A 22,110-nucleotide genomic window follows, 5' to 3' on the forward strand; every position below is an offset into this window, starting at 1 on the left:
GTCACAGCGTGGCCATATCATACACTCCCCGTGCAGCCATTCACCCCCCAGCCAACGCGGTCCCTTGCATTGAGAGTTGGATTTTTACCAGATCAGTCTGAATGCCTGCCAAACACAGCCCCAACCTAGAGCTTGGGCCCCTCCAAAGGGCCCCCAGATAGAGCTGATCTGTTTTCAGCTTTTGGACTCTTCTGTAATTTTTGCCCAAGTTCTGTTGAAATGTTAACCTGTGGATGTGGTCCACAAAATTGCAAAACTCTGGTTTAATCTTTAACAGTGTTGGATTTTATAAACTCTAATGTCAAATCTGGAACGTGACCATTAGGTGCAGTTGTCAGGTCAACACAGTGTGTGCTTCCATCAAACAGCAGTCAGACCGCACAGTGTCAGGTGGCTTGAGATGACTTTAGCTGTGATTTGGTGCAATGCAAATAAAACTGAACTGAATATAAAGTAGCATAACTGGGAGTACTCAATTAGGTACAAGTACTTCAACAATAGTACTTTCACCTATGTGTCAGTCGATGTAATTTGTTAGATGTGTGTGAATGTGTCACAGACAGTTTGTGAGTCCAGATATTTCCCTGTGTCCCAGCCTGACACTGAGGAGCAGAGACATCCTCCCAGTCATGGAGGCATTTCACAGGTGACCGACTCCACAGCTGCAGGTCACTCGGTTTGTTCCAACCAGTTTCATTTACACTGGGGAACCAGACTCCCACACGGAGCATTCTGCGAAAATCAAACTGTAACCAGATAAAACGTGGGGTGAGCGAGGGACAGAGGGGCAGAGTGTGAGTTCGCTCACGTTGAACAAGAAGAGAGATTTTCACACTGTTGTCTTGTAGGGTTACCACGGAAAACCAAATTATTTAGTCTTTACAAAAAACAGTTACCGTTACATAAACATCTCACTTTATATCATAAAACTTTGACACTAATGAGACTTTTTATTTTTTAAGTCAATATTATCACAGGGGGTCTCACTGGCACCGACTCAGCCTGGGCTGAGCCAGGTCACGTCTGCCTTCCTGCTTTCAGTAAATCACCTTTTTTGGAGCATTTACAAGAAAAAGTTGTGATATGAACAATATAGTTGTGGTGTGAGAAGTTTCTCTTCCCATCAAGAAAAAGTATTTTAATCACAGCGAGAGCAACACACTACTGACATAAAACTACATGTGAAATATATGCTACCAGTCGGACTAAACGATCAGTTCCCCCAGAACACAGCCAGCATCCTCTAGTGTCCGTGTACACTTCGACGTTTAAGCTGCACAGTGGTAATGAGTGTGTTTGTGTCTGCAGGCTGTGCAGTGAAGGATTATGGGAACTTGACGTTTGAGGAGCTGGTGGATGACAAGCCCATAGGTCTCCTGAAAAATGTGCGGGCGGTGGGCGGCGCCAATCGGAGGTTGTCGGAGGCGGTGCAGGCGGTGAAGAAGGATGGGCACACGTCAGTGATGCTGGGAGGAGACCACAGGTACAAGTACTACTGATAGAAGTTCGCTTTACTGCAGCAGGAGGACTACTACCACACCAGGACAACAATAAAAACACTGCATTAAAAATGTCACATATGTGTGTAAGTACGGCCTTAGGTCCATTTTCTCCGTTTTCTGTAAAACTACAAGTGACTCACATTATTATGGATGAATTGGCTGATCATTTTAGCGATTAATCAGCAGTTCCACCTTTACGTTTTCCAACCAGCATCAAACATGATTCACTTTACTGAGAATTAGGACAAAGAAAAGCAACACGTTCTCTTTTCTGCGCAGCTGCAACGTTTGTGCCAAACTGTGTGAAAGTGTCCTCTGAGCAGTAAGTGACTGATTCTGTCCTCTCTGGCTTCAGTCTGGCCATCGGCTCCATCCACGGTCACTCGGCGGCGGTCGGGGAGCTGAGCGTTCTGTGGGTCGACGCTCATGCCGACATCAACACGCCACTGACTTCTAACACAGGAAACATCCACGGGCAGCCCATGTCCTACCTCCTGCATGAGCTGCAGTCCAAGGTGGGCGTGCCCAGGTGCCGAAGGCCGGTCAGAACCAAACATCCACAGAGTGAGGCTCCGGAGGTTATTAACTGCTAGGCTATTCTCTGTCGGTATCACCAGGTTCCTGTTCTACCACACTTCTCCTGGATCAAACCTTGTGTTTGGGCCAAAGATCTGGTCTACATTGGCCTGAGAGACGTGGACCCAGGAGAGCAGTAAGTGTCTAAGTTCCCCTGAAGTCCTATCCAAACAGAAGACCCACTGACAGGGCAGGGGCCTGGCTGCAGACAGGACCGAGGACTGCGACCTGGGCCGGAGGTGTCATCTCTTTCCATGTGTCTAACCATAAACCTGCCAAGATGAGCAACGTCTGGCTATGACCAGCTCCTTCCTGCTGGGGTTGGCAGTTGGCCTCTTGAGTTCAAGCCCAAACAGTTCTAAGAACAGCAGCGGGTTTGTTTCACAACTAGTTGGCACTAAAGTCAAAGCTCAGCTGAGGCTGATGGGAATGTCTGTAGTTCATAAACCAAAGTACTGCACACGTTAATATGTCGACTTGATGGTGGTGCTAGATGAAAAGTCAGAGGAGCAGCAGAGTCACCACAGTTCATCCTGATGCACACGGTTTCATCACAGTCCACCCGACAGTTGTTGAGATGTTCGAGTCTGGATCGACCAACGTGGCTACAGCTGTTAGCAGAGTCACACATCTGGTTGTCAAATTGAATTTTAGAGACTATTTTTCTCATGTGGATATGGGACAGTGTTTGCAGGGAAACTGAAAAACTTAATTTTCACAGTTACATCCTGAAGCTGCTGGGAGTGAAGGTGTTCTCCATGTCGGAGGTGGATCAGCTCGGTGTGGCCAGAGTCATGGAGGAGACGTGTGACTATCTCTCTGCAAAGTAAGCACGAGGTCTGACCCACGCACACACTCGTAGACTTCAGCACAGGTAGAAGACTGCACTTACATCATTTAATGACTTTATTAACAGTTTTGCTCCTGAATGTAGTAACTGTAAAACACCTGCTCCTGTCAGCAGCTGTTCTGGACTTGTTCAACATTGTTCTGAGCACTTTGACTTAACGGGTTAAAAGTCAAGACTGAAAGTTCATTCTTAAAACATGAACATTTCACCAAGTTTGAGAAAAGTCATTTGAAACAGGAGCGCTCACCATCACTGCTGCTCTTAAAGGGGAAAAAAAGCTACCCTTGTGTACAAGTGGGACGCGGCAGAAAAGACATCCTGAGGAAGGAGAATGCCGACAGCGTTTCATGAGTTAGCCTATGCTTAGTCAAGGCATTTTATTGTCAGCCATCCACGTGAGTGTCTAAATTGCATTTTTTACTACCACTCCCCTCTCATGGATAAGGGTAGATGTTTTCCCCATGTTGATATGAAAAATTAACACTTTGAAAATGTAAATATCTTCCATGAAACCTGTGAAAACTGCTGAAGAAGACTGATCAAAAGCTCCAGAACTACTACTAAATGGACGTGGTGAGAGCGGGGTTCAATCTGTGTTGTGTCTCTGTGCATCACAGAGTAACACAGGTGTTGTCGTACTGTTACAGAGCGAAGAAACCGATTCACCTGAGCTATGACATCGATGCCATTGACCCCTCTGTTACCCCGGCGACCGGGACACCTGTAGCCGGAGGACTCAGCTACAGAGAGGGACTCTACATCACCGAACACATATGTCAGACAGGTACAACAATAATACAATGCCAAACAACCAAAGTAAGGATTTGAGGATACAAAGCGACCACAGTGAGATGGTCTGAGTCTGCTCGTGGTTGTTTGGCAGCTTGTGTCTGATTCGTCTCTTTTTAATGTTGTCAAAAATCAAGTTTGTAATTGAAAACAAACAGGCATCTTTTTTGCAACAAAAAGTCTTGATTGAAAATCAAAGTTTTCATTACAAGTTTAAAAAATTTGTGAGTCAAAAACCTCACATTAGAATACAGTGGGAGGGCTGAGGTGTAATGATGTCTCAGTTGGCCAGTCCATGCTGAGTGACAGCTGTGATGAACCAATGAATGTGGCCCAGGTCTCTGCCCTCTACCATAATAATTCCAGGGACTGACTTGTACGGCGTGGTTTGAATTCTGATCTCATACTCCCAGTAAAATAGAAGTGCATTGCGCTCACCAAAGACACAAACTGGAGGTTCTTATCTCATACTATGAGATCAGGATCTTGTAACTGTGAGGTAATGCAAGGGTTGGAAAGCTGCAGAAGCTGCCTGAGAATCATCGGTTTTAACAAATTCTTTGGTTTCAAAGTAAAGCAGTGATAGTTGTCAATACATCCAGTAGTGCATAGCAGAAGTGAACTCTTCATGGCTGATTCAGTGTACTTAGTGTTCCAAAACCTAAGCAACTGTAGACAACACATGGCCCTGAAAGTTGCTGCCTACAGTGGATTTCTCTACATGTACTGAGGAGGTGGAAAGCTTCAGAACCTCCTTGAGAAACACTGGGTTTTTAGATTTCTGTGAAAAATACACCAAGTAGTTGAACTCTGCAGCGACTCACTTCCAAACAACATCGGTCTAACCTTCACGCCTGTGCTCATTCTGCAGGGCTCCTGTCGGGCGTGGACATGGTGGAGGTGAATCCTCTGAGGAGTCCGACAGAGGATGATGTCCAGTCCACGGTCAACACGGCCATGGACCTGCTGCTCAGCTGTTTCGGGCGTCTCCGTGAAGGGAACCACCCATCACACTACCGCCTGCCTGAGCCTTGACAAGGAGGCGCCGACAGGCACCTGTGAGCGCATCAGATTTTCACGTTAAAATCTTCACAGATGATTACCCAGAATTCCTCAGTGAACTGCACTCATGTTTACCCAAATGTCTGATCTGTGATGCTTTAAACCAAAGACAGTGATGGAGCACCTGCTCTTTGCTGGGAAAAAGTACAAATTGTATAATTTGATTTTATCTACAATGTCACTGTTTTTGATAATTTCATATATAAAATGCCAGAAAATTAAAGAATCCAATCTTCAGATTGCTTTGACCAACAGACCAAAACCCAAACAATTTCAGTTGTAAAGCGTAAAAAAGCAGCAACTCTTCTCATTTGATAGACTGAAGCTATAAACGGTTTGGTATTTGTTTCTTGAAAAACAATTAAGTTGATTTTGTTAAACTTGATGGTTTCAGCTCTAAATGTCAGTGTTTAATTAAAAGCAATATTTAGATTTTGAAAATGCAAAAAAGTACATTTTATCCACTTGTGAAAGTAGTATTCTGGTCCTGTATTTAAGTAAAAATACACTTACTACATAGAAATACTGTTTATAATTACATTAGAACTAAAAAAGTCCTGCATCGAAAATGTTAAGTATGTGAGTATAATCAGGAAAATGTACTTGAAGTCTAAACAGTACTCGGTGCATTAAACAGGTCCTGTGATGTTAAGTTACTGACATTTCAGGCTGATGTGACATATTCAAAGTGGAACAGGTTTAACATTTTGTCTGAACTGATGACTCCTTCCTACGATTAAGTACAGTCAGCAGCAGCGTCTCACTGCACATGGTTTACACAGTGGGCCCTCAGAAATTACTGCACCAACAGAGGAAGTTACATAGCTTCCTTCTTAACGTCACATTTTGACATCTGTCCCCACCAAACACAACAGAGGTGAAACGTCCTTAGCTCATGTAGCATAAAGCAACTAAACATTAAATCTGATGCTTTAATGTCCGTTTGTCATATGGGTAAACTAATGATTAATTTCTCTACACTGTGCTTAATTTCTATGATGCTTGAAGTTTTACATCACGTCCACTTTACTCACCTCCCCAGCAACTATGTCAGGAAGATGCATGATTGTCCTGGCTCTACATCCAAAAGTGAAACCCGAGAACATGAGGGAAGGGTGGGAGACGTGTTTAGTATTTTGAAAAATCCAAACTTAAATCAGAGACAAAATACTGGAGCCTTCGACCACACAGTGCAACCCGACCTTCAGCAGTGGTGATCGCCCAGTTGTCATCGAATCACAAGTGTTCAAGGTTCTGGTTTTTAAAATGAGCTTTTTTGTCAAGTTGAGCTGAAACATCACCACACACTGTACTGTGTATAAATATATGGAGACTAACATTTCCTGATCGCGTGGAAAAAGGTAAGACCTGTACCTGTGCTGTGGCCAGAGTTTGCTGTGATCGCACACTGTGTGAGGGTTTGTAGGCGGGTCAGACAGCAGACCATGGTCTTCTCTGTTGCAGAAGCACTTTATATACTTTATTTCTCCTTATTAGAGATATCATCTTACAGCACACAAAACATCATTCAGTCATTCTTACACTTCTTAACCTCTAGAGTCCTGAGCTTTGGAAACCCAAGCTGTGCGGTCCTCATATGAGGACGCAGGGACTCTAGAGGTTATACAGGAGTGCAACTTCACTTTACACATTGGTATGTATAAAAGCAGTGCTGCGGTCAATACCAACATGTTGTCAGCACACACATGCAGCAGTGACACAGGAGGAGTGTGATGGACAGGTGAACAGCTGCATGTCTGTCAATCAGGGAGAGCAGAGGAGTACGGGATGGGTATGTCCCTGCAGAGAGTGAATGACCTCAAGGCCAAATCGGCTTCAACTCAGCACCACATAGTGCTGGTGGACCAGAGGAGTGTAACCAGTCACAACGTCCTGATGGTGGGAGTGTCACAGAGCCAAAGCACAGACAGGGAGTCAGTCTGCAGCAGTGCGTCGCCTTCGCCTATTAATCTGCCAGTCAAAGCTACTGGTCTTCCTGAGGCCTGCTGACACAACAAGTACCAACAACAGCCAAACACAATTATTAAACAGACTACATTTAAACTAAGTATGAATGCTGAGTCATGGGTTCTGATGGGTGTGTCTCAACCGTGCAGTTTTTTCTGAAGCACTATTCTTCCCGTCTTCAGGGAGTTTTGAAAGCATTTCTGTTCTGCCCTGCTTTTCAAAATAAGAGCATGTAGTCACTTATCAGCAAGATCATTTGTTTGCACAATTGGGCCAGAAGTAAATTCTGGGGTTTGGACTTCTTTGTTAAACCAAACTATACATGCAGCAACAGGTGACTGTATTACTATATTAGTTATTATGACAGGTACAATGATTTCATCAATCATTGGTTGCTTGGTTTATAAAAAAATAAAAAATAAAAAATAAAAAAATCACAGCATTCTGAGTCTAAGCTGACACGTTCAAGTGTCTTGTCTTAATCAACCAGCAATAGAAAACTCAAAGATGTTTACTATGAAAAAGAAAACTTGCTATATTCTGAGAAGCTAGACCTAATGAATAAATAAAAATAAAAAAATAAAAAAGATTCAAAACTGATCATTTCCTTTCAATTAACTAATCAAATCACTGCCAGCTTTACTTACATTTACAGCTTATTACTTGCATCTAGTTTCTATTAATAACAGTAGACTAAATTTGAGAAATATACGCTAACAAAGACTTAAATGCGTCAATAAATAATTTACATTATTTAACAATTAAACCTAGCAAACATTTGCTGGTTGCAGCTTCTCCAATCTGCGGATTCTTTGTTTTTTTAATCACTAGAACCTGAATATCTTTGGTTCTGGTGATCACACAAAACAAGACATTTGTCAATGTCACCTTAGACGGTTTTCAAATATGTGTAACATCTTAAAGGCGAAATGATTAATCAGAAAGGTAAACAGATTAACAAATCAATAATCAGTTGCATCCCACATTAGAACAACTCTGTCTAGTGCAATACAGCAGCACAAACTACACACTGCATTAAAAGCTGTAAGATAAAAGGCAGACGTTGACATGAGAAACAGCTGCTATAAAACAACACAGCTGGATGGCTCTGTTAAACCAGTAGTCATCACTGTAACAGTCCCAGAACTTTAGGTAAGTTTAAGAAAACATGGCAAAAACAGTAACAGAAGGCACCGACCCCGAAACATAATGGGACCCAAATGAAAAGTCCTAGATTATATAAACTGATGGTTTCAGGTAAAACATGTTCAGTGTCAATGATCACAACTCCAGAAATGAGCTCTCGTCACTGGAAACTTGTTTCTGATTACCGGCTCTTACTGTTAGTGGAACCCTACCATACATCAAGAGGCTCGCTCACACTGGTGCAATCGAGGTAGCTGTGTCCGATCACCGGTGCCGCCAGAAGAGGAGGAGCAGCAGTGTTGATGAGTCGGAGGTCAGTCCGTCTCCTGGAGGCCACAGCGCCTCCTGAACTCCTGCCCTCGCTCATGGATCCACTTATTAGACACTGCAGACAGAGATGAGAGCAGCTCCACCTGACGTTTCACTGATCCAAGCAGAGTTCTTTGGGCTACTACAGCTCTTGATCAGTAAAAACTACATCTCTCTTGTGCAGACGCTGAGTCAGCGCCTCCTCTCAGGCTGAACCCAGTGACCAGGGTGTCGGCCTGAATGGGGCTGAGTCAGCGGCTGCAGAATGAACAGCGGTTTACGTGCCAGAGGCGTCATGAACTCACCCCACTTGTTTCCGACCAGAACAGGACAGGCAGCGTGTCTGGTCCGGTAGTCTCCTTCTCCACTGGGGTGCAGGTTGTACCAGAACACGGCTGAGCCCTGGAAACACAGCCCCCAACCCTCAGGTCACTGTTTTACTGTGCACCGGAAAGGTTTCTGCAGCAAGCATCTGTTTGACTGCAGCTGGTTCAGGCCCTGTGGCCATTCCTGAACAGAACTCTTTCTGCTTCTAACTCTGTCACCGCTCATTTAAGTGCCAGCACAGCTGCTGCCATTATCATATCTTTCAGTTTGTATGATGATGTATTTATAGAATAATGATGTTATTTACTGCCCATCACATTGGTGATACTGCTGGCCTACACAGCAGCGCATTTATGAGTCTCACTCCCCGTCTCTCCATTTGTTCCTCCGTCTCTCTCACACCAGTAACAAACTTGAACAATTCCTTAATGAATGGAAAACAACCTATGGACTGGTCAGTAATGAAGTGTACCTTTTTGGGCCAGACAGCAACTCCTATATCAGTGAAAACTGTGGCGCCCCCTGCCTGCACGTCACTCATCTGCACATGGAGGAGGACACAGTTTATCCATGTGCAGTCTGAGCTGCAGCACTTCAACAACATTTCAAATAGAGAGTGATGGTACTAACGTAAAGCAGCCAGGTGGCGATTCGGTTTCCTGTCCCCAGCTCTTCAAAGGCATCGGGTTCGTCTTTCTGCCAAACACACAAACAGGAACCACATGAGTCGGTGGTTCTCAACCTGTGGCTCAGACTGCCTGCATGGTGGCCCTGTGAGTGTTCTCTGCTTTTGGAAATCATAATTTACAACGTGGTTCAGAAAGCCAAAACCATTAGTCAAATAATCACAAACCGACTGAGAATTATTTGTTTTAATCCTTTTTAACATCATTCTCTCAAATGTGATGATCTGCTGCATTTCTTTAGGATAGCAAACTGAGTATCTTTAACTTTTCACCCAGTTGTGAAGAACATTTCTTTTCTTACTTTTCATAAACAAATTAGCTAAGAACAAAATCAGAAACTTAGTTGATGACAAAAATAACTGTGCCATAAGTATGTGGACACTTGTCTGCATGAAATCTGTGTACTTGTGATCTGGGTCTGCTCATCCAGCTTTGGTCTAGGCTTAATGCTGAAGCATACAATCAGTCAGGGCTGAAAGATTAAATCACTAAATGACTGCAAATATGAAGCAGTTCGTCCATTAGACATACCCTCCCAACCCGTTTCTCAAGGAGAAAAAACTTATTTACCCGTCCAAAGTCGAAATGAGGCTCGTACTGCCCTCCGACGCCATAGTTAGCCACCTGTATCCGCACACAAGGGAAGTCAGATTTAACACAAAGGTAAATTTAAAAATATTCAGCAGAGAACCTGAATGTGCATGCTGTGATGCTTTTGTTCAAGTTACTAAGACTTATTACATTTACTCCACTATGTGTACAGTGTCAACAGTTTTTAGCTTAAACACCCCAAATACATTTAACCTGTGTTATAAACCGTTATATATTATTTTTATGTGATTGTTTGTATAGTTTAAGGGCTTTTTATAATAAGGGTAATGTTTTTTTGTACATTTTAAGATGTTTGATCCACTTAAAGGCCTTTAATTCATTTAAATCCACTTAATATATTACAATTAAACCCTTATTCGACCGATTCTTTGTATCTTCTCTGTATTAATTATTAAAAACTATTAATTAAAAATTGACTAGTATTTAGTGCAGTACTACTGAATATAGTGGACATTTTATATGGTTTGAAGGAGTTTGCACACCACACTGTGGGTCTGTCATACACGACCTAATGATAAAAACTTCAGGTATCCAGGTGAGCAGTACCTGCAGGTCCTCAGCTGTGGTGACGTCCAGGCCGGTGAGGTCCCCGATCCTCTGGTTTATCTGATCCACCACTGGATGTTCATACGCTCCGAGCCACGCGCTGACAGAGGAGAGACAGGAAGAAATGATGTGAGACACAGTCTGTCTGTTCAGTCAGAAACATCAAAGTGAATACTGAGGCATTAGCAGACAGAACATGACCAATAGGAAGAAAGACATGCAAGCTGAAGAGAAGAAGTGACTGAACTCTCAGTGAACATAAGTGAGCACATCACACATTTATTCACAGGTAAAAGTCAAAAAAATAAATAAATAAAGAAATGAAGACCTGCTCAAGTCTGTCTGGCCAACCTTGTTTTTTGGGGTAATTACTACAGTTTGGATTTTTGTCTTTAAAGAAAGGACACAGTAGGTATATTTTTTTTTTAATTGAGTCTAAAAAAGGTTTAATAAAGATCGCGCTGCCTCGTGTTACAGTGAGCTGCAGTGCTGACTCCTCACACTGCTGTGAATTTAATAAACTGAGCACAATCAATATGCAGTTATAGTTTTTATTGATTAGGGTGTTAGTGTAACAGAGTAAGTTGCTGTAGTATAACATAAACATGGTGTTCACACAATCATGTCAAAAAACGTTTATACTGCAACATAAAAAGTAAATATGGATGGATATTTTCACTCCCATTATTCTTCCTGGTCTTAACGTCTCTCTGGGAATAATCATCCTCTGAAGTTGTGGAACTACAGTTCCCATAATGCTTTTGGTGACATTAACAGAAGTATAATATTGCTAGCTAGCACAGTTAAAAGCAGAGCTACAACAATGGCACAAAATTTATCTGCAACTATTCTGATATCTGAGTCGTTGTTTCAGCTCTTTTTTAAAAAACAATACCAAAAATGATCTGGTCACAGCTTCTCCATGGTGATTATGTCCTGGTTTTGTTTTATCACTGTAAACTGCTGCTGGGACAAAACAAGAAATTAGATGGGTGTCTGACACTTTACAGACAAAACCATGAACTGATTAACTGAGATTAATCAGTGATGAAACTGATTGTTAGTTGCAGTTAAACCTATGCTAAATGCTCAGCTCCTGTCTGCAGTGTACCCATGGATGGACAACGGTCACTGGATCACTGTGGTACTGCAGACAGCTGGATGAAAACTATGATTTCTAAGTGGACATTTCTTTACAATTCAAGATAAATATATCCTGAAAAAGTGCAACTAATACTGAATCTCAAAACGTGTGAATCGAGCATCTGTGTGTGAGCAACGACTCCCACGGCTGCAGCGCCATCTGTTGACCGTGTCCATGAGCAGAGAAACCATCAGCCAAACACAGTAACTTCCTGTTTTCAGAACACCTGTATACACCTGTCCCTTTCATCTCACACAGTATCCTTGTCTCCTGTCTCTCCCTCCACAGCCCCCTCTAACTCAGCAGTGTGAAGCTGCCCTTCAGCTCTTACCTCTTGGAGACTCTGTAATGGGCCGTGGTCAGTTTGCCTGTCTGAGGGTCATGCACCGTGGCACGTCTGAGCTAGCTCAACGGTCACATTGTTTTACAGAGAGAGAGAGAGACAGGGGAGAGAGAGAGAGAGAGAGAGAGAGAGAGAGATCACCAGCTGACACAGAGATGCTGCAGTCAGGGAGGCAGCAGGGAGCTCCGGGTCAGAAACTTCAAGTTCTGCTGCAAGGGTTTGTCCTGCTCATATGCAGCTCCTACCTGCACACTTCTGACAGCTTAGTACAAAGACATCCTTATCTTAAATAAGTGATCCAATTAGATGCAACACCCTAAACATGTCCCACGCAATAACACGTACACAGATGCTTCTAGCTAGGCAAGATCGATTTCAGCCATTGTTGCGTTCTTGTGTGTATTACCTGAAAAATCTTAACCCGGAAATGTTTTATTTAAGGTCAGTGCACATTCCTCCATAGACGCTATGTTTGTTTACTACTGAGGTCATGGAAGCACTCGGAGCTTTGAACAGGCTACATCACCTCAATGTGGACTGAGACCGGGTAGTGCACGATGTGTTAGTCCACCAGCGTCATGTGTTCGTGCTGGCCGTTTACATGCTCGCATGCAGCACATTTGGGGTCTGATGGTGCGGCTTGCCTACGCGTTGACTCGCGTACAGGAGAACCTGCAGCAGGCATGAAGCTGTGTGACACGTCAGATCCTCCTGCTGCCTCCAGGATGAAGTAAAAGACACAATGATAGACAAACATCTGACTCTACTTTCTCCCTCCTATGGAAACAAAAGGTGTTTTATACCTGGCAAGAGCAGCAAGGCAAAAATCTGAACTTTAACATCTCCACAGGAGATGTAAGTTTTCCACAAGCAAATCTTGTGTTACTATGAAAATGATCACAAAGAGTTTACCATTAAATGTCTAAGAATATTTTCACTGCCAGTCAAAATGACTGAACACATTTTTTCTCATCTGAATGAGAAAGTGTGTCCCAATTTGTACTGATAGTGTAAATGCTGGCTGGGACTGGGACTACTTATTGTTTTAACAATGATGATTGATAAATATGAATTAAATAAAGAACACGGAGGAGGCTGTGACTGATGTTTTCGTTTTGGGGCATGGTTTCTCCAAAAGTAAGAAGTCGGAGCCATATTTGCTCCAGGGAGTATCTTAGCTGAAGTCATTCTTTAGATAAGGACAGCGTCATTTCATCACAAATATTCTGTCCTAAATCCATTTATTTTATCTGAATGTACCTGGTCCCTGCCCTGCTGCTGTTCATAATTCATAAACACAGCTGAGGAGCCAAACTGTTACCGACAGTTACAAGGAGACAGTCCGACTCCCTTATGCACCCACACTCGTTCATCATACTGACATGCTGTCTGTTAGGATGGCATTATTCTTGCTCACTAAGTCCCCAAGTCCTCAAAACACTGAAACAGTTTCCGCACACCTTGTGCGACATGTGTGCTGGAGGAGACGACTCCCACACTCTGTCTCACTTTATTAGTACGTCTTGTTCTGTTTGAGACGTGAACTTTAACAGACAAACATCAGTGAGTGGCTTCAGAAAGGATTCACACCTCTTCAGTTACTGCACACTTTGTGCTGTAGACTTAACCACAAATAGATAAAAATGCCATTTTGTCTATTCATCTACACTTAATTACCCATATTGACAAAAGTGAACATTCTTAGAAATGCCTGCTAATTCGTTAAAAATCAAAACGCAAAAGGCAGTTTTATCCATTTAAGTTTAACTCTACAACACAACAAGTGTGCAAAAGTGAAGGGTTTAAACACTTTCTGAAGATTTACATCCTCAGTGAAAACACTGAATGAAATAGGAAAAACTGCTCACAGGAAACGGTTTCCTACACGTGTTGAACTGAAAGTAAAACTCCACAAGGAGCCTTCACACCGCCTCTGCAGTGACTGACTCACCCTGGGTTTGGCCAGCTCTTTGACCTTCTCCATCTCTTTGTCCGACACAATGTTGTGATACCGGACAATGTGGGGGCGGTCCCACTCATCTTCCTGCTTCACCGGACCTATCACGTACCTCGGGTGGTGGTTGTTGTCATAGTAACGGCAGAAAAGGTGGCTCTCTCTGCGAGGATTCTGACAAAAAGAAAGAAGGAAGAAAGTAAAGCTAAGGACTACTATGATATGGAGCGTGTGTTCATGTGTTTCCTGACTCTCCTCACCATCCTGAGGCCCTCGCCACGACACAGCTGTTCATACGTCTTCCTCTCTGGCAGGTAATCGTCAGGTTGACCCCGGGTCTCCCTCCTCTGCCTCCCCTCAGCCTCCCCCTCAGTCCTCTCCTCCACCTTTTTCTGTTTGCTCAGCTGATACTCAAAGTACTTCAGGTTCCCATTGGCTCGCTGATGCATCGGGTCTAAACAGATAAAACCGTCACCCAGCTCAGTCAAACAGTAAGACTGTGAAGCCCTGAGCTCAATGGGGAACGTAATTAATGTTGACAGACTTAACAGGCTTAGTATTTTACACGTTCCTATTTCCACTCCACAAGTCCAAAACCTGAAAACAGATTTGCGCACCATACATAACTGGGTTCTTTCTTCTGTCAAGGTCAAAGTGTTTATTTGTCATATGCACAGTTAGGAAACATGTTTCCCTGTACAATGAAATTCTTACTTTGCCGTCCACATGAATGCCAGAAAATACAAGTCAAAATATAAAGTAGATGAGCAAAAACACAAATCTAAATAGGCAGTAACAGAAACCTAAGGTACTTTAAAGCAGCAAGTTAAGGAAGCAAATAAAAATGGGGTATGAACAGTCCATGCTGGGGGTGAGTGGGGTCCTTGAGGATGAAGGCAGCTTTCCTACGCACCCTGTGGTGGTAAATGCTCTGCAGAGAGGGCAGTGGAGTCCTGGTGATCTTCTCCACAGTCTTTACCACTCTCTGCAGGCGCTTGCGGTCCATAGCAGTAGTGCTGCGAACAGTGGCCGATGAGATTCCCTCTCCTTCCTCATGTCCACTATCATCTCCTTCGTCTTGTCCGTGTTGAAGGTGAGATTATTGTCCTCACAACATAACACCAGACCGGCCACCTCCCTCCTGTAGGCTGCTTTGTCCCCAAAAGTGATGCGACCTATCACTGTCACCTATCACTGTCATCTCCCATTAATCATCCAATGACCCCTCACATTTCTCTTGAGATCCTTGAAGGGGCCCAACCCCTAGGTTGAGAACCATTGGGCTAAACTATTCACAGATATCGGACACAGGAGACATTCTACTGCAGAATGAGTACATTTACTTGTGATACTTTAAATGCAGCTGATAACAATTCTGCCCTTTGATTAAATAAGATTTTTAATCCAGAACTTTTACTTGTAATGGAGCAATAGTTTGTTGTACTGGGAGGGTCTGAGTACTTCTCCCACCACTTTTGCAGTCTACAATGGTCACAAAAATACCAAACCGACAAGTCTTTGTGTTGTCACAAAAACAGAGCCTATCTCTTTAACATTCACACTGAGCGGCCCACTGGTACACCTGGACACAACCTGCCTGGTCTTAAAACAGACAGAGGTGTGTGTACGGCATTACCCACCGAGCCCCAGCAGCCTCTTGGTAAACTGCAGCGCCCTCTCCAGGTCCCCCTGCTGGTAGACAGAGTAGCTCAGGTAGTCCAGGATGGTGACAGCATCCACAGCACTGGACATCTCTCCCTGGTCCAGCTGCTTCAGGGCCTGAACCATCCACAGCCCTGTGTGGTAGTAATCTGCCTCCGAGTATGCCACCTTCCCGAGGTCATAGCAGTCATCCACAGTCAAAGAGGCCTGGTGCGAGGCGGCCGAGGACAAGCCTGAGCAGGCGAGATGGGGAAAAACTGCTGAAGAGTTTTTTAAATTTCAGTCAAGCTGGGAATTCAGAAACAAAAATATCATACCATCTCTCCTCTGTTTGTTTCTCTCACTTTAAATTGTACACCAGCCCTTTGCTAATGGAATTCATTTATTAAAGGAAATTATGACCAGTGATAATTCCATTAAAACTGTTGACAAGCTACATTTAACAAAACTAAAACTAAACAAAGAGTACCCTGCTGAGTAAAACAGATGCCTCCAGCAGCCAAAACCTCTATTGTTCAGACAACAAATTAGCTGCATGACCTGTTGCACTGCCGTTAATTAGAAGTACGCTACACCCACTAATGTTCTGTCCAGGTCAGCTGACGTTAGCGCTTCCTGGAGGAAACTGGTTTATGAACTTAATTCATCTACACTACACTGAGAATTAGACAAGGAGATACAAACACAGCTGAGATAAGCAAAATGCAGCTGCCAACATTTATGAACAAGTCAGATCACTGAACAGGAAGCGCTGTGGACGTGACGTTAATGTTACTATCAGTCAGATGTCAATCAATGTGGGCAGGCGACCATCTAAACCTTCCTCTAGATGTGGACTAAACAAATGTCACTGTGTCCATGTTCTCCCACGGTTTAGCTTCTCCTTTCAGGCTGAACCCAGTGAACAGGGTTTCAGTGCAAATGGGACTGGACCAGACCAGCTGCTGCAGTGGAGAGAACAGGTAGCTGTGCTAACGCTAATGCTAGATGAGCAGAGACAGTGATTCAGTGTTTATAATAAAAACTGAATTGAGTGAGGCGAGTCGGCTTGTGTTGCTGCAGAGTCACACCGACACCAAGTTTGAGGACAAGTGAACACCAGTAACCATGGAAACATTGGATAACAAAGATGGTGGCAGCTGGGACCTTGAGACAAACACTAAAAATGCATAAAGGAATGAGACTCAAATGTCAGTTGTGAAAGCTAAAATGTCTTTGGTAACAAAACACAAATGAGTGTGGCTAAAACTAATGAGCATCTGTCAAAATATTATTTCAGTCTGGTGTTTCTACTAGAGCAGCAGACTTACATTTACACTGTAAGCTGTGATTAGCAGGAAATGGAGTGAACACTTCTTGTAATGTTTAAACAAATGTCTGCAGTAAACTTCATGTCTAATCATAAAAGATGAAGATAGACAGAGTAAGTGAAACAAAACTAAAACTCTGTCCCAGATTTCACATATGAGCCTGCTGTCCTCGGATGCCCAGGCGCAGTGGTTGTGCTGACCTGGCAGCTGTCCGGTGGAGATGGTGTTGGTGTCCAGCTGGTAGGTGTCCTGCAGCCTCATTAGAGCTTTGGCAGCTCCTGCCTGATCTTCATCATTAGGAAAGTACTGCCTTTGGATGGTGAGGTTGGAGATGAACACTGAAACACCACAGAAGAAGAACATGCACATAAACAATCTGGAGAGGAACAGCTGGAAATTAAACATCTGGATCAAGTTATCAGCTGTTCTGCCAAAATGCTTTCCTTTAATTTCTCCAGAAAATGAGTTTCTGCATCTGTTTCTACTCACTGTATTCAATAATCACAAAGAGAAGTAACAGAATCGAGGTGAGAGTAACGGTAAAAGTCATCAACAGTGCTCATGTCACGAGCAGTTTGGGCTGCTCTCTGGTGATACCACAGAACAGAAGTATCTGTCACCTTTCAACCACACCAACAAATACAAAATAAAAATGTGCAGTGCAGCTCTGTGTGTACATACAGTACACCTCCTCCTGTGTGTGGAGTAAAAAGACACAAAAAAACAGAGCTGTTCTTCAAAATGTCAACCTAAAACCTCCACAGGGTTCCTTCAACTTGGGCATCAAAGTGTCCTGGGGTCAGGATAGTTATTGGGTTAGAGTTAAACCCTTAGTTGTGATGGTTAAGACTGGGGTAAGGGGTTGGGGGATGGTGGATGAAAGTCAAGTGTGTGTTTACCATCAGACATGTCGGTGAGCACCAGGCTCTCCAGCTCCCCCCATTCTGTGTTGAGTCTCTTCATCAGTTTGAAGGCGTTCACTGGGTTCCCCAGGAAACCTTCAGGGTCCTGAGTGGCAGCAGCAGAGAGGACGTGTAGTTTGTCGGCCCATCTGCACACAAACAACACACACAATTGTACTTTGTGATCTGACCGAAATCCTTCATCTGTTCAAACTGAATCCATGTATCTGCGGAGCAGCTCCTCAGTGGAGTCTTACTGTTTGATCAGCTCCAGCTTGTTCTCCTCCACTCTGATGTAGGCCTTCAGAGAGGTGACCAGGTCCTTCTCTATGAACAGCAGGTCAGTCATCTGGCCTGGGGACACATGGACACAGCAGTCACTTTATTCAAGGTTTGTCTTGTGTGTCCTGATGATCTGAAGAGTAGTTTGAACTCTACTTATCAAAATGTTACTGAAGGACCAGTATCTCCCAAATTCCAAAAAACACATTTTCTCCCTTTTAAGGCTGCAACTAAAAAAACCTTTTTATTTTGTTAATTTGTAGATTGTTTTCTTGGATAACTATTTGCATGGCAACTGACACAGGGGGGAGGTTTCATTCATAATCCACACATTTAGGATGCCAGGACCAGCCAGCAAAGATGTTTTGTCTGCTTAAAAATATAACAAATGATTGTATGATTATAAACAGTTTGAGTCATGTTTTGATTATCATTGCAATAACTGTTCTTGTTGCAGCTATTGAAAATATTCATTCATCTGACAATCCATAGTCTGTGAATTTCTCCTATCTATCAAAATTGTTGTTGATTATTTCCCATCCCATTAATTTTCTGTCAATCAAATAATCAATTAACCATTTCAGCTGTATTCAGTCAGATAGTTTTGGTTTTATTTGTCCACAAGACCTCAATTTCTGAGATTTCTGCCTCCAGGACAATACAGTGTGGGTGAATTTGAGTGAACTGCCCCTTTAAAAACAAATAAATGGCATCAGTGTTCTTTGGTTTGAGCCACAGCAGAAACTTTTCTTATTCATTAAGTAGAAACAGGGACAGTGTCTCCATGTTTATGAAAGGTTTCACACAGAAAGAGTTTACAGAGCTTTCCAGCAGAGTAGGACTTGTGAATTAACAGGAGCAAAAGCAAAAAGTGATTTACTCACCAGTGGAGGTGAAGAGGTCACTGTGAGCTGAGGAGCAAGCAAAGAGGACACAGTGGATCAACAGCCACCAACATCCAGCCATTCAGCCTGCAGACACAAGCTGCAACCCAATGACGAAGAGATGGAGGATTTGAAAACCCCTGTATAGTACCTTAACACTTTTGTGACCATGGAACAAAAGGCAATAATCCCACACACTGTCCCTAACTTGTACTGACTTTGCTTTTTTTTTTCCTGTTTCCTTGCCTTTAACATCAATCATAAATTTGTTGACCCGATAGCCTTTTTTTCCTTTAACATCAATCATTTGATGTCACAAAACATGTCATAAGTTTCAGTGCAACATCAGACCCAATACTGAAGCACAGTCATGCATCAAAACTCTATTTCTGTCTACATATTTTGATCAATTGCAGTTATGTTAGAACTCTGTACCACTGAACCATTTTATCCAAGTGCTGTAATTTTTTCCTGTGTCAAGTAATTAAAAGACAGAAAACCTCAGGGAAGGTAGTATTACTCCAACCAGCAATTATTTTCATTACCAATACACCTAACAATTATTTCTAACTGATTGATCGTCGAGTGAATGTCAGGAAATAATGAAAAAAGTGCTATCATTATTCCCTTAAGCCTGAGCAAATACATTCAAATGTCTTGTTTTGTCTGCCCAGATGTCAAACCCCAACAAGTTTGAGTTTGTTCAAATGTTCATACTGTATTTCAGAAGCTGGTATCAGTGTTAGTCCGTTTTCTGATTAGTCAATCTAATCATTTTAATCTTGGGTGTCTGGGAAAACAATGACACACACGTAACTGTTCAAGTAATCTACAAAGACTACAGCACCCAATCCCAAAATAACCAACCTACATATATTTCCGGATTTTGGTTATGAATTCCCTGTTATCTGTATATTTGTAAAGCAGTGTTTAAGTTATGCTAGTTAATCACAAAATAAAATAAAATGTAACTTTTTGTGGGTATGGCACTAAACTAAACAGTTTACAACTTTAAATAACATTATTAAAAATTACCACTAAACGGTGAACTTCACATGACTGATTGAACTGGGAGGATTTATCTGACTGGGAGGACGTTACAGACTAGAATAAGACAAATATAAACGTGAAGATAAAACGCTAAGGTTTAATGCTGTTTGTGGGAGGAGGTCGAAGCAGCCGAGGAAATTTCCAGACAGCGTTAAAAGCGACCTCTACAACCGCTTTAGTTTAATTTCATCCCGTGTTTACCAGCAGGCGCACAAACCACAGCTGACAGCGGTGTTTTATTACCAGCTTTATCCCCGGGGAGAGCTGTGAAGACAGGAAATCACAAGTCGGTTTAAAATGTAGCCCGGAAAACGTCCAAGTCTCCGGTTGTGCTGCTCCAGAGTCAAGCTAACAGCAACAAACACGCAGCAGCTGCTACTACTGCTTCTTCCTCTTATTATTATTATTATTATTACGATATTTATTGGCGTTTGCAAGCCAACTTAAGGTGCACGCGCAACTGCTCTTCTGCACTTCTTCCATAATGGCAGCCACACGGACATTATCGCCATCTGCTGGACTGGAGTGTGGATCAAAACGGGAACTCTAGTGTGATAATATCCGGCGCTTTATAAGATGTTGACATTCCTTCGAGCCGGTTCTGCTTCAATTATGCAGCCTGTTTTTGTTTTATCATTATTTTGCACAAATCCCATCCAGAGCTTAAACGCAATGAATGTGGTGTACTCACTGTAATATCTATGAATCCAGACCCTGGTTTAGTTAACTTAATTGGTATGTGCCCTAACATTAGACCTCCACTGTTGCCCAACAACTATTTAACACACCCCAGAGAGTCACACTGCTGCACTGGGCGGCACGTTTCTTGTTCAGTAAAAATGTGAGGCCCGTCTGTTTTCAACAAACGGTTCCAAAGCTAAGAACTTGTTTTAGTTACACTACTCTGCAGCATCCTGGCTTCTCGCGTTGTTACGTGTATCACGAGATTCACGAGTCAGAACTGATGAAGCCTCTTGGATGAGAGGTGAAACGTCTTCGATCTAGATATCCAAGTCCAGTTGATTTCCAAGGTTATTTCGGTTGCGGTTTACTATGACCTGGATGACTGAGAATCTGCACAGATATATCACGAGATTCTTTTCATTGTTAGTTAGTTTTTGCTTGGAGAAATACCACCCAGCTACACAAACTGATCTGTTGATACATCAACATCAATCTCCAGGAGCCCCCAGAGTCCCAGTTATACCTTCCTTCTAAGTACACAATTTGATTGAAAATTAGCCAGAAATCTGAACCACAGCACGTTCAAACCACTGAAACTCATGGTGGGTAAAATTTATTGTAAAGGTGCATCTTATTAAACATTGATAAACAGTGTAAAGCAGTGAATCTTTGGTGCAGGTATCACTCAGAAAAAATATAACATCACTTTACACTAACAACAGATACAAAACCAACAGATTCTCCATCAATATCAACATTATATCAAACAGTGATTTTTACACTACATACAAATACTGTACAGAAAGTGAAAAGCCAGAGGTCATCAGACAGTTTGTAGTTAAAACAGGCCATGAAGAAGATTTACATGTGTTTGTGGATTTCAGTATATTGTGCAAAAATACAGTGTGCAAAGTGCCGTTATGTACAAATATGCGTGTCTGTGTGATCGTCCACATTTTGTAGAAAACATCCTGAGGAATAACTCGCTATTAAAGAGGCAATGGATAAAAATTCCACCTTTTTTTCTTCTTTGCTAAGCCAACTTTACCCTTGAGTTTTTCGTCTTCAGTATAGTGAAGGATCACAAAGGTGTTGCCTTCAATCACAACAGGCATTGTAATGCACTTCCAGCTCTGGTGGATGTTGAAAGTATTAAGGCCACTGTTAGAAAAGAGAATCTGGGATTTCAACAATAAAAACATATTTTAAGAAAAAGTCATAATGTTTTGATAAAAGTAAGAACTAAGTGACTGTTCAATGAGAAAAATGTTGATCTTTGTGACAAAATGAAATGTTGAAATGTTTTAAAATTAAATTTGTAGGTAGTACTGTCTGAAGAATAATAAGAATAAAAATGAAAATATAAAAAGTTATATTTTTGAGGTTAAGATGTAATTGGAATAAAAAAAAATCTTAATATTTTAAAATAATTGTAAAGTTTGAAAGAAGTCCTCCAATTTTATAAGAGAAGTATTATTTTTGAGAAAAAGGGGAAATAAATATTTAGAGATTAAATTGCAAT

At 42.4% G+C, this 22,110-nt stretch overlaps 2 protein-coding genes across 4 annotated transcripts in view; one reads left to right on the forward strand and one right to left on the reverse strand.

The window, feature by feature from the left end:
• Positions 1-5,072, forward strand: part of arg1 (arginase 1) — an 8,877-nt gene extending 3,805 nt beyond the window's left edge. For both annotated transcript variants that reach the window (XM_020616692.1, XM_020616694.1), the window contains 6 exons: positions 1,309-1,483; positions 1,858-2,017; positions 2,120-2,214; positions 2,800-2,904; positions 3,576-3,712; positions 4,589-5,072. In XM_020616692.1, coding sequence (XP_020472348.1) covers positions 1,309-1,483; positions 1,858-2,017; positions 2,120-2,214; positions 2,800-2,904; positions 3,576-3,712; positions 4,589-4,752 — 836 coding nt within the window. In that variant the 3' untranslated portion in view covers positions 4,753-5,072. The remainder of the gene's footprint in view (positions 1-1,308; positions 1,484-1,857; positions 2,018-2,119; positions 2,215-2,799; positions 2,905-3,575; positions 3,713-4,588) is intronic.
• A 2,024-nt stretch (positions 5,073-7,096) lies between these two features.
• LOC109969656 (prolyl 4-hydroxylase subunit alpha-1-like) lies at positions 7,097-20,307 on the reverse strand. Of its 2 annotated transcripts, none has more exons than XM_020616698.1 (15): positions 20,148-20,307; positions 18,855-18,881; positions 17,946-18,042; positions 17,686-17,837; positions 16,987-17,124; positions 15,455-15,709; positions 14,075-14,268; positions 13,812-13,988; positions 11,849-11,919; positions 10,374-10,473; positions 9,786-9,839; positions 9,160-9,225; positions 9,002-9,070; positions 8,508-8,604; positions 7,097-8,278 (listed from the first exon to the last, which is right to left on the reverse strand). In XM_020616698.1, exons 3-15 carry the CDS (start codon positions 18,035-18,037, stop codon positions 8,208-8,210), a joined length of 1,536 nt encoding a protein of 511 aa, XP_020472354.1. In that variant the 5' UTR covers positions 18,038-18,042; positions 18,855-18,881; positions 20,148-20,307; the 3' UTR covers positions 7,097-8,207. The 2 variants fall into 2 exon arrangements, with proteins under 2 accessions (XP_020472354.1, XP_020472353.1); XM_020616697.1 differs by having other exon boundaries at positions 18,855-18,954.
• Between the last annotated feature and the right edge of the window lie 1,803 nt (positions 20,308-22,110).

This window comes from Monopterus albus, unplaced genomic scaffold, assembly GCF_001952655.1.
Source record: "Monopterus albus unplaced genomic scaffold, M_albus_1.0 scaffold177.1, whole genome shotgun sequence".
In the NCBI taxonomy this organism is placed as follows: Eukaryota; Metazoa; Chordata; class Actinopteri; order Synbranchiformes; family Synbranchidae; genus Monopterus; species Monopterus albus.

What these genes read in the sequence shown, in the direction of transcription:
- LOC109969656 (XM_020616697.1), bottom strand. Translation starts at nt 18,936, where the DNA reads ATGGCTGGATGTTGGTGGCTGTTGATCCACTGTGTCCTCTTTGCTTGC. An exon ending in GCTCACCGACATGTCTGATG is followed by an intron (nt 17,125 to 17,685) that starts GTAAACACACAC and finishes GTGGTGTTTCAG; the next exon opens with TGTTCATCTCCAACCTCACC. An exon ending in GTGGCGAGGGCCTCAGGATG is followed by an intron (nt 13,989 to 14,074) that starts GTGAGGAGAGTC and finishes TCTTTTTGTCAG; the next exon opens with AATCCTCGCAGAGAGAGCCA.